At 55.2% G+C, this 13,461-nt stretch overlaps 1 protein-coding gene across 10 annotated transcripts in view; it reads left to right on the top strand.

Moving 5' to 3' along the window:
- Positions 1–13,461, top strand: part of ZMIZ1 (zinc finger MIZ-type containing 1) — a 242,465-nt gene that overhangs the window by 140,094 nt on the left and 88,910 nt on the right. For all 10 annotated transcript variants that reach the window (XM_086381797.1, XM_086381787.1, XM_086381791.1 and 7 more), the window contains one exon: positions 3,989–4,094. In XM_086381797.1, coding sequence (XP_086237923.1) covers positions 3,989–4,094 — 106 coding nt within the window. The remainder of the gene's footprint in view (positions 1–3,988; positions 4,095–13,461) is intronic.

Here is a 13,461-nt window from a genome sequence, read left to right as displayed (position 1 = left end):
AACTGCCATATGACCTTGAACATGCCTGTTCTCTAGCCTCTGGGCTCCAGTTTTCCTGCTCTGTGGCCTGAGGGACTGGACTCCCTGACCTGTAGCACGCCAGGGTCTGGGTCTCAGACAGCCAGGTCACACCAGTCAGCCTTAGAAGCACCTTGTAGGCTGGGCCAAGCTGACCGGACCGAGGCAGCCAGCAGAGGGCAGCGGTGCTGCGGCCGCTCACCGCAGGCTCTTCACGGAGGGGTCTTCACACCCGTGGGGTGGGAGCAGGCATCCCTGAAACACGACAGGAGCCTACTCAGCTGAGCCCACTCTCCCTACCACTGACAATCAGACCTTCCTCACGGGACTTTGCAGGGGGTCCTTAGGCTGGGCCAGGGGAAGATGGGCTACACGAAGTAGTCTAGGATCGCAGGGTCCAGCTTAGCCTGCTCTGCCACACTTGCGCTGAGTGACCTTCAGCCAGGCCCTGCCCTCTCTATGTCTTGATAAAAGGAAATTGTTGGAGCCAATAACCCTTCTGAATACTGGGCTTGGGGAACTTAGTGACAGGCCCTTCCAGGCCTGCAGGAGAGCCCTTAGAACCAATACCAGGCCCCTCTTGCTCAATCTAGCTAGTTTCTTTCTTTTTTTGGAACCAGAGCAACAGGTTCAGCCAGTATTGGCCAAACAGAGGGACCTTTGCCTTTCTGCCCTCAACCCAGAGCCTGAGGGTTCTCCATGCAGATGGGGAGTTCTGGCCTTAACCCTTTGTGGGTTGAAAAAGAAGTCCTCTCATGCAAAGAGCCCAGGCTTTGCAGCCTGACTGCCTGGCATAGCATCTAAGCTCTCTCACTCTCAGACTCCTCACCTGTAAAACAGACGGTCATACCACCCCATGGAACTATTGTGACAATTTGGCACCTCACTGCTTACAAAGCATTTACTTAGCCTTCGTTCATGGAAGCCAGCGTTCTCATTGCACCAGCGTGTCAGCATAGCCCACAAGCAGCAGCCTTCTGATGCCCTAGTCCAAAAACTGCCCGGGCTCACTCGCACCCACCCCAAGGCTGGCCCACCAGTGAGGGCTCTGTAGTCAACATCGAGCTGCAGTGACCCTTCTCCCTACTCTACAGTGTCTGTCTCCAGAACTGGAATGCTCAACAGTCCAGAGGGAATTAGCGGTCTTGGGGCCTTCCCTGGCAGTCCAGTGGTAATGACTTCACCTTCCAGGGACTTCCCTGTGGTCCAGTGGTTAAGAATCTGTCTGCCAATTGCAGAGGACACAGGTTCGATCCCTGGTCCAGAAGGATCCCACATGCCAGGGGGCAACTAAGCCAGGCCGCCACAACTACTGGACCCCCGTGCTGCAATTATTGAACCCCGTGAGCCTAGAGCCAGTGCTCCGCAATAAGAGAAAGCCCGCAATGAGAAGCCGCGCACCAGAACCAGAGGGGAGCCCCCACTCCCACCACAACTAGAGAAAGCCCGTGTAGCATCGAAGACCCAGCACAACAAAGATTTAATTTATTAATTGATTATTTTATTTAAAAAAAAGACTTCACCTTCCAGTTCAGGGGTTACAGGATGGTCCATATCAAAAATACATATATATGTATATATATATGTATTTCGGAGAAGGCAATGGCACTCCACTCCAGTACTCTTGCCTGGAAAATCCTGTGGATGGAGGAGCCTGGTAGGCTGCAGTCCGTGGGGTCGCTAGAGTCCGGCACGACTGACCGACTTCACTTTCACTTTTCACTTTCATGCATTGGAGAAGGAAATGGCAACCCACTCCAGTGTTCTTGCCTGGAGAATCCCAGGGGCCGGGGAGCCTGGTGGGCTGCTGTCTATGGGGTCACACAGAGTCGGATATAACTGAAGCGACTTAGCAGCATATATATATTTACAAAAAAAAAGGATTAGGGCCCTATTTTTTCTGCCTGGACCGTGAGACTAACAGTAAGGAATAACTGGCCCTGAGGCGGCTCGGGGACTCCGGAACGTGGTGCGTGTGGCAGATGGGGGTGGGGAGCCGGGTGGGAGTTGCGTAAGAGCCGCAGTGCAGGGACAGATAGATCCCGTGGGAAAGAGGCCTGGGGAGACAGAAGATTCCTGCGCCAGGGGCTTCTGTGTGCAGCAGAGAAGCTGAGCAAACATTCGAACCTGAGAAAGTCCTTTTTCCTCCCTGCACAGAGAGCTCCCTGGAGATGGAGGCGGGGAGGCAGGGTCAGGAGATCATGCTGGTCCTGGAAGGAGGGATCCACTGGCTCCTTCCTGGTACACCATGGACGCTCTCTCTCTGGGCCTCAAGTGTCCATAGTTTTTAAATGAGAGGGTTGGCCAAGACAACTGGTTTTCCCACACTCTGTAGCTCTAGAGTTCTTGCAATAAACCCCTAAAATAGAAAGCCTATGAAATGAAGTGAAAGTTGCTCAGTCGTGTCCGACTCTTTGTGACCCCATGGACTGTAGCCCACCAGGCTTCTCTGTCCATGGAATTCTCCAGGCAAGAATACTGGAGTGAGTAGCCATCCCCTTCTCCAGGGGACCTTCCTAACACAGGAATCAAACCCAGATCTCCCATATTATAGGCAGATTCTTAACCATCTGAGCCACCAGGGAAGCCCGAGAATACTGGAGTGGGTAGCCTATCCCTTCTCCAGGGGACTTCCTGACCCAGGAATCGAACCAGGATCTCCTTCATTGTAGGTGGATTCTTTACCAGCTGAGCTACCAGGGAAGCCCTTAAAGCCTACAATGGGGCACTCTTCTAATGGCTGTAGGGGCTGGGCCAAACTCCACTGCAGCCTAGACCCTCGGAGGGCCTCGAAACGCCTCTGGAGCAGGTGGTCTCTAGGGGCTCAGTGATGGAGCCTTCCCTTTCTCGGCAGAGTGAGCCCCCCATCTGGGAGCCCTCCTTTCCCAGTCAGCCATAGCCACCCCAGCTGCTTCCTAAAACGACTCCATTTTCCAAGGTCCTTCCTTCTTAATAAGGAAACCTAATTCGGCTGCTGTTAATGAGGAAGGCGGGCAGGAGGGAGTTGATCTGGCTGGTGGGACACCTGGGAGTGGGCAGGTGTGAGCCTGCAGAGCCATTCGTGAGCCATCCCAAGCACCCTGTCCCTCACTGCATGGACCCCCCGGGACTGACAGCCCTCCCAGCCCCTTGCCTCTCCCCATTCCAGCACATGCTTCCGAGGTTCATGGGGAGACAGGTGGGACCTCCGGTCCAAATGCACAGCCCATGCTTTTACAGGCGCCTCCCATGGCGGGGGGCCAGTGCTTGGCGCTGGCGACAGACCCCAGGCTGAGCATGACAGCCCTGCAGTTTGGGGACTAGGGTCCGAGACGCTGCAGGGCGCTTGGCACGGAGCTGGCGATCACCAGACGTGCACTCTGGGGTATTCTTAGTAGTCCATTTGGGCAGCTCCAAGTTGGAGCTCCAGGGAGGTGGTGAGTCCTACTTCTGTGCTTCTCTCCAGATGTAGGCTGACTCAGGAGAGGATGCTGCTGCTGGGTGGGGACTGTTCTTGGAGTATCGAGAGTAGCGAGTATCCTGTGGTGGTTGGTGCTGGGGCTTAGTGAGGGATGGGGGAGAGGTGGTGGGCATAGGAGACTTCCTGGGGGTCGGAGATTTGGGGTGATGGAGTTTGAAGGGAGAAGAGACCCTGGCCGTGGGCCATGCTAAACATGGTGGTAGAGCTTCGCCTGCCAACCTCTAGAATGAGGCCAAATTTGGGCCCTTGAAAGAGCAGGTCCTGGGCTTTGGGCTCAGGCCCACCTTTGAGGGCAAAGCCCAGGATCCCAGGACCTAACATGGGAGAGGTGCTTATCAGTGTTTGCTGAGTGACTGAACAAGACACTTTGAGTCCCAGTTCTGCCTAATGTTGAGGACCTGCCTTAGTCTTCCCGCCTCACCTGTGAAATGGGCGCATCCATCACTCTGGGTTCAAAGGCCTGGCATGCACAGTGACTCACCCCACCCTTCTTCCCCATCTTGCTGGCAGGTGGTCAGTCGGGTGGCAGCTCAGCAAGGATTCGACCTGGACCTCGGCTACCGACTGCTGGCTGTGTGTGCCGCGAACCGAGACAAGTTCACTCCGAAGTCTGCCGGTAGGTGATGGCTGGGGGCTCCACGGTGTCATCGGGAGGCAGGCTGGGCAGTGGACTCGAACCCAGGGCTGTCACCACCGTTGTCGGCTGGTGCCTCGGTTCGTTCAGGTGTGGTGTGAGCCTCCAAGGAGCAGCAGCTCACCTCATCTCAGGGCCAGCAAGGGGTCCAGGGCACACCACACCCCTCTACAACGGGCTAAAGGGAGATGCTTATCATCTTATTCCATCACCACAGTGACCCTTTGGTGTTAGTCCTAGGATCATCTCCATTTTACAGTCTAGGAAACTGAGGCTCAGAGAAGCTGGAGAGATTTCCCAGGTCACACAGCTAGGAAGTGGCAGAGCTGAGATTTAAATCCAGGCCTATACTCCAGAGTCAGCACCCTCGACCCTGAGGCTTTGCTGTATTCATTCAAACTTTTTTGTTGAATCAGTACTTTCAGGGTCCTAAAAGTTTGTTCTGTGTCGTAATCTCCATTACAACTCCATCATCACGCTGGACCTCTGACCCCTTAGTAAACAGAGGCCACAGCAGGTGCCTGGCAGCGTTCTCTCTGCAAGCGCTTTAAGCACACCAAGGATGCAGCTTTACCTGCCCCTCCATCTTCATTACCTTGCTTCAAAGCAGGGGATGCTGCGTAAGTTTTTATTCGAACAGACCTGGACCACCCAGCCTTGGCACTTGCTCAGTGTGTGACCTCTGAGCCTCAGTTTATCTCCTCGGGAGGGCAGGAGTGACAGCGAGCCCTACCGTGCTGGGGTCAGTGCCGAGCCGTGTCGCGATATGTGGTTAACACTCTTTCTCGAGTCTGAACAATTCACTGAAAAAGAACAAAAGTCAGTTATTTCCTCTGTATAACAATAAAACAGACGTTTTCTCTGAATTCGTCCATCAGTTCTTTGGAGCATTTGTAGAAACAGCGTAATGCAAATGTTTAAAGGACTTCTCATGATAGGTTTTCATCGGTCTGCACAGCCCACAATCACTTGAACAAGGGTTTGTGCTTTTCTCTGTTAAGTTTATGATGGCCCATGCACGTGGATGGCGGGTCACTTACAAGAGGTGGTGAAGGTCTCGTTAGCCAGTAGCTGCTCTGCGATCCCTGACGCGCCAGCCTGTGTTGGGAATGTCACTCGTGTATTGAGCTGTTTGCCAGACAACAGTCTTGGAATCTCATAAGTGACGTCTGTTCCTCTTGAAATCTGCAATTTTAATAATAACTTAAGTCAATACAATTTTGACGGGAAAAATTGCTACTTATCCCAGAAGCATATACATCTGTATTGCTCTTGAGCACTGGCTCTTTGCAGGTGCCTGACTGGGGCTGGGTTGTGCCGAGGAGTAAAACAGATGTGGTCTCTGCTAGGGAAACGTACTGTCCAGAGCAGAGATCAGCAAACTTTCTCTGTAAAGGACCAGATCGTAAATAGTTCAGGCCTTGCAGGCAGAGCACAAAAGCAACTGTAGACAATATGTAAACAAATAAGTGTGGCTAGTTCCAAGAAAACCTTATTTATAAAAGTAGGTGACAGGAGGGTTTCCTGATGCCTGGTCTAGAGGGAGAGAAAACCATGGGATCAGATAATCACAGCTGTTTGCTGTACACTAGAAACTACCACCTCATTGTAAATCAGCTCTGTGCTGTGCTTAGTCGCTCAGTCATGTCCTACTCTTTGCGACCCCATGGGTTGTAGCCCTCCAGGCTCCTCTGTCCATGGGGAGTCTCCAGGCAAGAATGCTGGAGTGGGTTGTCATGCCCTCCTCCAGAGGATCTCCCCAACCCAGGGATCGAACCCGGGTCTCCTGCATTGCAGGAGTATTCTTTACTGTCTGAGCCACCAGGGAAGCCCAAGAATACTGAAGTGGGTAGCCTATCCCTTCTCAAGGGGATCTTTCTGACCCCCTCTTTACCAACTGAGCTACCAGGGAAGCCCAAAACTTCAATTAAAAAAAAAAAAAAAGACATGCAGAAAAATCATAGCTCTGTGTGTGTGTGCGTGCGTGTAAATTCAAGCTATGATACGTGCCATGAAGGAACAGTCTCGGGGATGCTCTGAGACAGTTTGGAAGTAGGGAAGTCTTCCCGGGACCTGAAGGTCAAGTCAGAGTTGAGCAGGTGAAGAAAAGGAGGAAAAGCTACCCAGGCAAAGGGAGCAACCAGGCTTATGCAAAGGCCCTGCAGTAGAAGCCAGCGTGGCTTTTTGGCAGAACTGAAAGGAGGCCAGTGGTTCCACAGCCCGGAGGCAGAAGTCGGAGGCAGTTAAACACACAGGGCCCGTCTTGAGGGTTGTCCTAAGACTAAAGGGAACATGGCTACATTTTCATTTTGCAAAGATGGCTCCAGCTTTTCAAAGAACAGATTGCACAGGGGAGGCCGGTGTGGATGGAAGGAGCCAGATGGCAGAGTGCTGGGGTGTCAGGGTGCGGATGATGGTGGCTGGGCCAGGAAGGTTCCACTTCCTGTGGAGTAGAGTGGAGACCAAGGGATGACTCCAGGGGATGTGCAGCATCAAAACAGAGACAGGGTTTGGGAAGAAAACCAGGCGGATGGGCTGCTCCAGGAACCCCAGCTGCTCTCTCGGCCACCGTGTTGCCCCGCCCTCAAGGGCGTCTCATCAGCCTGCCAGGACATTCTGGGGGCTTTCCCTTATTCTGCTTCAGTGCCCACCTCTATGAGACACTGGGTATTGTCTACATTTACAGAGGAGGACTCTGGAGCTCAGAGAGGTCTTGTGACTTGCCTGCTGTTGCACAGCTTGTAAGTTATAGGGCTGGGACTTGAAGTCGTGGCCTCCTAACTCAGGCCTAAAGCTGTGCCCCCTGCATCGCAGCTGACTCTGAAGCTGGTTGGGGATGTAAATTTAGGAGGCCTCTGTCCCCCTGGACCAGGATCTGAGAGGCTCCTCCATTTGGGATAGCCCTTCGCTTCCCTCAAGTCTCTCTAACATGGCCCTGCCTGTCTCTCAATGGTATTTCCAACATCCCTTCTGCTCCTGAGATAAGTGTTCTGTTCCTTTTCCATCTGTAACCCCAAGGTGTGGGTAGCTCTTTACAGTCTATAAAGCCCTTTCCCATATATATGTCTATCTAGTCACATGACAGGCTCTGGGCCCCTAAGGTGAGTTCTCAGTATACCCATTCCATAGCTGAGAATGCCGAGGCCCAGCAGGACCTGTGCCTTAGCTGTCACATAAATTCACTTACCAAGAGTCAAAGCCTGGTCAGCACCAAGAGCCATGACTAACCACGTTTCACAGGCTGCCAACACCCCCTTGAGAAGTATGGGCCTCATAGCTCTCAGGGTCCCAGCCATCCTCTGCTTGGCCCATCTTCTGGGAAGGCAGGGTGCCAGTCTGATGGGGAAAGCGCCAGCTGAAAGTTTCTTTGGTGGGATAAAGGGTCTGCGGGGGACTAGCCAGACCAGGAGAGGGGTAGAGACCGTGGAGCACAGGGTAGTGACCCCAAATTTCAGAAGCGGCTCCAGCACTGGCCCCCATCTTTACCACGTTGCCCACCTCCCAGAGCTGCGGCCTCATCTGCAAGGAGGGATTATATGCCCATCCCACAGGCTGCCCAGGGGACTAACTGAGCTTCCCTGGTGTGCGGTGGGTGCCGCGGCAGGTCGCTTCCGGCCGCCCTTCTCTGCCATCTGTCCCCTGCGTGGTCCCCAACCTCTCTAAGGCCCCTTCCGCACCAGCGAAGCTGCTTCCCACTGCTCTCTGTGTCTGGGGCTCTGTGGGTGGGTGCATGACCTGTCTAGCCCCTACTTTGGGTACAGCTGGGAAGGTCCTCGGGGTGTGCAGTGCACACATTGGCTACAGCTGGGCGTCTCCCAGCCAGGCCTCTGCAGTTCTAGAACACGCTCTGTCCCCGGAGCTCCTGCAGCCTCTCTGCCTGCCCATCTTCCTGGCTCCCGCTCTGCCTCACTCAGTCCCGGTGTCTCCCTCTCCTTTCTCTCTGAGGGTCTCTAATGCCGTGTGTCTGTCCCTGTCTTTCCTTCCATTCCCTACTGCCTCTGACTTTCTCCCTGTGTTGTAATATGTGTGTGTGTGCACATGTGTGTGTGTGTGGTGGTGGTGGTGAACGTGTCTGTGTGTGCGCGTGCAGGTGTGATGGTGAACGTGTGTGTCTGTGTGTGTGTGTGCATGTGTGGTGGTGAACGTGTGTGTCTGTGTGTGTGTGTGCATGTGTGGTGGTGAACGTGTGTGTCTGTGTGTGTGCGTGCATGTGTGGTGGTGAACGTGTGTGTCTGTGTGTGCGTCTCCCTCTCTGTGCCTCCGCCACCCCTCTCCAGCTCCCTCTCCCTGTCTGTCTCTCTTGTCAGGAGGCCAGGCTGGGGCCAGAGGGCCGGTGGGATGAGCTCATGCAGCAAGGAGCAGAGCGGTGCTTTGTCAGGAGAGATGGCGGTGCGCTGGGTGTGTGGGCTCTGGAACACGAGCTCAGGCCTGGGGGCAGTGCTGTGCGGTGCGTGCATGTCTGTGTGTGTGTGTGAGAGAGAGAGAGAGACAGAGATGGAGCGTGAGCGCAGAGCAGACACTGCAGCAAACCGCCAAGTCAGGCGTCTCCACGTGGGCCCCTCTGATACCCAGCCCCCAGCTCTTTGTTCTGGTGCAGCCTTTAGCCTGTGTGCTCGCACACGGAAGCACGCGCACACACGCACACGTGGCAGCGTCCTCCTCCTTGGGAAGGTCCTTGGGGGGCAAGGGCCCCCCTGCCTCAATCTAGAAAGTCACCTGCCTTGCACCTCCCCTTGTTCCCCCTCCTTGGCCACAGCAGGCCCACCCTGCTCCCCAGGTTGCTGCATGCCAGCTCTCAGCAATTTGGCAGGCAGTGCTGAAATGTCAACCTCCCTGGCTCCGAGAGGCCCACGTCTGCTGGCTATGTGGGCACCGGGCTCCAGGCAGTCGCCATGTCCAAGGTCCCCAAGAGCCCTCCGTGTGCCTCTGCTATTGTCCTTGAATGACTCAGTCCCCTGAGCTGACCCCTTTGAGCAGCCCAGTGGCGTGTTAAAATAATAGAATAGGGAATGTCAGAACCCACAGGATGGGGAGCCCAAGGCCCAGAGAAAGGGGGACCTGCCCCAGGTCACAGCAAGGCAGGGTGGAGCCCAGAAAAAAGCCTCAGGTGCCCACTGCCTGTCCTCACACCCCTCCTGCCTCCCTGGGCTCCTGCCTGAGAGGTGAGAGGTGAGAGGCATGAGGTTGCTGGCAGAGTGGAAGATGTGAAGAGAGCAGCAGGTCTGGGGGTGCCAGGGTATCCCGGGGGCATCCTGGGAGAGGCGACCAACAGGCATTTGGAGCAGGGACCAGAGAACTCGGGAGAGGTCAGGGCTGGAGAAGGCAGCCCCCGAAACCTCCCAGGAAGAGGAGGCCAGACTTCTTAGGGACAAGCGGAGGGAGTTGTCAGTCACCCGCCTGTGGGCTGGATGTGACCTGCAGACAGCTGAGATCTAACTGGAGGTTTTTAAAAATGCATATTAGTTTCCAGCATTCACTCTTTGCGAGACTGTACTGTCCAGTCAAATGCCTGGCTTCCTTTGAATGGCAACCTTGGCTCCCAGCCTGCCATGGACTGGGTGGAGGCTGACCCCTGGAAAAGGTGCTGAGTTTCCTCCATGTCTCACACCCCAAGCAGTTCCTGAATTTGGAAGCCTGCTGGGCCCTGTGGACATGTGTGTTTCTTACCTCTGTCCTACACACACCCTCACATCCCAGCACTGCAGCCTGAGCCCTGGGCCCAGGGGTGGTAACCCAAGCAAAGTGGATCACTTGCTCTGTGTCGACAACCATCTGCCTGGTCTGGTTTCTCCAGTGCGCTGACAGCCCCTAGACCAGGCGGCCAGCAGACCGCGGGAGGGGGCTGAGGGCGGCCCTGGGCCCCTGGCCAGCCTGGGAGGGGAAGAATTAGGAATGCGATGGGGCCCCGGCCCTGCCCTTGTCGATCTATAGCCTGTGATCCACTCAGGAGAGGCTCAGGAGAATCTTGGACCTCCCTGGAAACCCTCAGTCCCAGGGGGATTTCTGCAGCTCAGAGACAGACCCCAGCCCTGGGGGCAGCCAATGGCAAGTGTCCCACCCCCGCTGGACAGCTGGGATGGGACACAGGCTTCAGAGGCCAGCCAGGTCATTTCACCACTTCCACCCAGGACTCTTTGAGCAGAAAGCTGGTCGTAAACCATTTTCCTCTGTCGTTAAAGACATTCCTTCTTGCTCCCATCCGACTGAATTGGGTGGAGGTGGGAGGGTGGAATTCTCAGATCCCCGCAGTGGTGGTCACAGTCCTGGCCTCTCTTGGCATCCCAGCTCCTATCCTACCTTCACGCCTCCCCCTTGGCCTCTCTGCACCCCCTCTGCCTCTGCCCACCCCAGAGCATGCAGCCGCCTTCCCGTCACCAGCACCAGAGAGGACAAATGGTCCTATTCAGGGACACCCTGCCAGATCTGTCTAAGACAAAGCTGTGCGCAGCTCTGCGTGAAAAACGGCTCGCAGCCGCCCAGCGAGCGGGAGGGATTGGTGGGTGCAAATTGCAGGGGATTTGTGAACGCTTGCTGGCTGCCCCCAGAGACAGCGGGCAGGCGGGCCCTTGCCCTTGAAATGCCAGGCCGCCAGGCTGGGCACCTCGTCAAGGCCAGGGACAGACTTCCTCCTGGACACCAGCCCCCACCCCCACATCTGAGCTCAGCAGAGCTGGGCTGTGGGGGAGGGACTTGGCTTCCTTCCTCCTGCTCAGCCGCCTCTGCACTCCAGGTCAGGTCCTGCTCAGGAAAGGGCTCTGGATTTCATCACCCGGCCCCTGGGAACCGACTTGCAGTCAGCTCTGTTTAAAGGACAGAACCTGTTTATCAGTCATCTTCCATCGGGTCACTGCTGTGGGAGAGGCCACGGGGGCCTCTTATCAGCACACCCATTTTGTAGAGGAGGAAACTGAGGCTCTAACAGGGAAGAGACAGAGCAGTTATCTGAATTCCAGGGCTGGAAGCAGGACCTCCAGATGGAGCAGTGTCCCCCTTCTGAGTAACCCTCCAGGGGAGGGTAACACCTCCAGGGGAGGTGTGCCCCTTCTGAGTAACCCTGAATGAGCAGGTGGGATAGGTCGTCCTGGACTGGTGGCCCTGGGCTCCCTCCTGTTCCCTGGCTCCCTGAGGGCTGAGGCCTGGGATCCAGTGGCCTCACTCTGCTCTTGGGGAAAAAGAACGGCGGCGGGGGTGTGGGGGGGGGCCGCGGGAGGAGCCCATGTGACCGAGGGTTTGTGGACGCAGCGTTCCCAGGCTGAGGAATTGGGGGAGGGGTGTGTGATGGTCCCTGGGGTGACCAGAGTGAACGAGGAGGGGGGCAGTGCCCCAGAAGAATGAGAGGGCAGATTTGGAAATAGCTTCAAGGCACGGAGAAACGGGAACTATTTCAGTGGCCACTCTGCAGCCTTGAAAAGTGAGGTCCCTTAAGAATGATTGTACGTACGGAAATGCTTATGACATAATATTAATTTTTTTAGAGGGTAACAAAATGTCATGCTCAGTAAGACCTCAGCTAGGTGCAGAAACAAAATATACATTTGGTTAGGCACAGGAAACAGGAAACAGAAGGGAATATACCAAAATGTCAACTTAGAAATCAGGAATCTATCTGGATGTGGGGAGATCGTCAACTTTGTTTCCCATATTTTCTGCAGGGAGCATGGATTCTGTTGTTAGCAGAAGCCTCCAGGGTGGTTGTGGGTTTCTCTGGAGTTTGGCTGGAGTTTGCAGGGGTTGGGGGAGGGGAGAGCACCCTGGTCTCTAGGCTGGCTCAGCAGTTTCCCCAGCATGGCCTTCTCTGGTTCCCTGAGGGCCCCAGGGGCAGGCCCCTACTTGTAGGGGAGGCTACTCTTCCTGCCTCCCTCTCTTCTCAGGATTAGCTCATCGCTGGCTCCCCACAGAGCCGGGGTGTGCTAGGATACAGCTGCTGGAGATCTGCTTTCCAGGCCTGTCCGGAGGAGAGAGGGTCGGGGGATGAGGGCATCAGCTCACAGCAGGGCTGCCTAGGGGCTGGGACCCCAACAGATCATACAGAACCCTCTCAAGAGGGGACTACTTGTCTTACCTGGATCCTCACCGCTCCAGTCCAGAACCCCAGCCGGGACTCCACACTCAGGATTGGACCACATGATGGGGACGGGGGTCTGTGACGCGATGGGGGAAGGAAAGGCTGCTGGAGGCGCCTCAGTCACATGATGTGTGTCCGAGTCTGGGTTCCCCCAGGTGCAGACCCCACCATGACGTTTCCAGTGCAAGCGATTTATTTGGAAGAGCCCAGAAAACACCAGTAGAGAAGCAGAGAAATGAGATGGGGAAGGGAATGATGTGATTGAAAGAGTGTGATGTGAAGTGCCATACCTGGTGCGGGGAGCTCCTGGAGATGGAGTAGAATGCACCCCTCAGTCAGCCTAAGAGGCCAGAACGAGGAGGTTTTTATCCAGCATCTGGCATCTGTTATTGGCTGGGGTCTCCTTGGGGTCGGGGCGAGTGGATGTACCCTCCAATACACGCCTTGGCGGAGATGCCCGGCAGAGCCACAGTGCCCATGGTCACCCGGGGGTGCGCAGTGAGGCACCCACAACCCCAGCAACAAGTCACGGCCCCCTTTCCATCACCTGCGTCTCATCCTCATCTCACCCTGCCGTATTCCAGTCCCACTCATACTCTGATTGTATGCTTCATGTGGTTGCTTACTTATTTTGACTTCAAGAGGGAAATTTGAAAAGAAAACTTTCTTCTCTCTGTTACCATCTTATCTGGCAAACCAGCCTCCCTGACTATATTTAGATGTTAACTGTCCAGGTAAAGACAGTAGAGAGTGGACCCTGCATCCAGGTATAGCTCCAGGTGCCTGCCCCATGGTAGAGTCTGGGCCAGCTCTCTGCCAGTTAAAAATGGAGCCTGGGATTCAGGAAACTGATACTCTCCTCCCTGAACTAGCAACATCCCCAAAATGGGAAGAGAGCTGATGTAGCAGTGGTTTTCTCGTCTGGTCCCGTGACCACCTTAAGCCATCTCGGGGGCTGCCTCCCCAGTCCACACTTCAGGGTGCTCCAGACAAAGAAGACAGCCCCTGAACAAGGCCGTGGGGGTCTGGGGGCCACCTTCCATCTCCACCTCCCCTGGGCAGGCCATGCTCCCCCACCTTCAGCATCCATTTCTTCCACAGTCTCATGCATCCAGACCATTTCTCTACCTTCACGGCTACAGGAACAATGATGAGGTCAAGGGCGTGGGAATGCCTCTCAAAATAAAAAATACTCAACAGAAATGTTCAGGGCAAGGAACGATAAGCCGTCCTGTGCCAGGCCCACTCCGTGCCAAGCACGGGGGCTACACACACATATAAATG

The sequence above is a fragment of the Bos grunniens genome, chromosome 28 (assembly GCF_055505025.1).
Source record: "Bos grunniens cultivar Pamir isolate PY7600 chromosome 28, Bosgru_T2T1.0, whole genome shotgun sequence".
Lineage (NCBI taxonomy): Eukaryota > Metazoa > Chordata > Mammalia > Artiodactyla > Bovidae > Bos > Bos grunniens.
The sequence above is the reverse complement of the archived record's forward strand: the minus strand, read 5'-3'. Positions and strand labels throughout refer to the sequence as shown.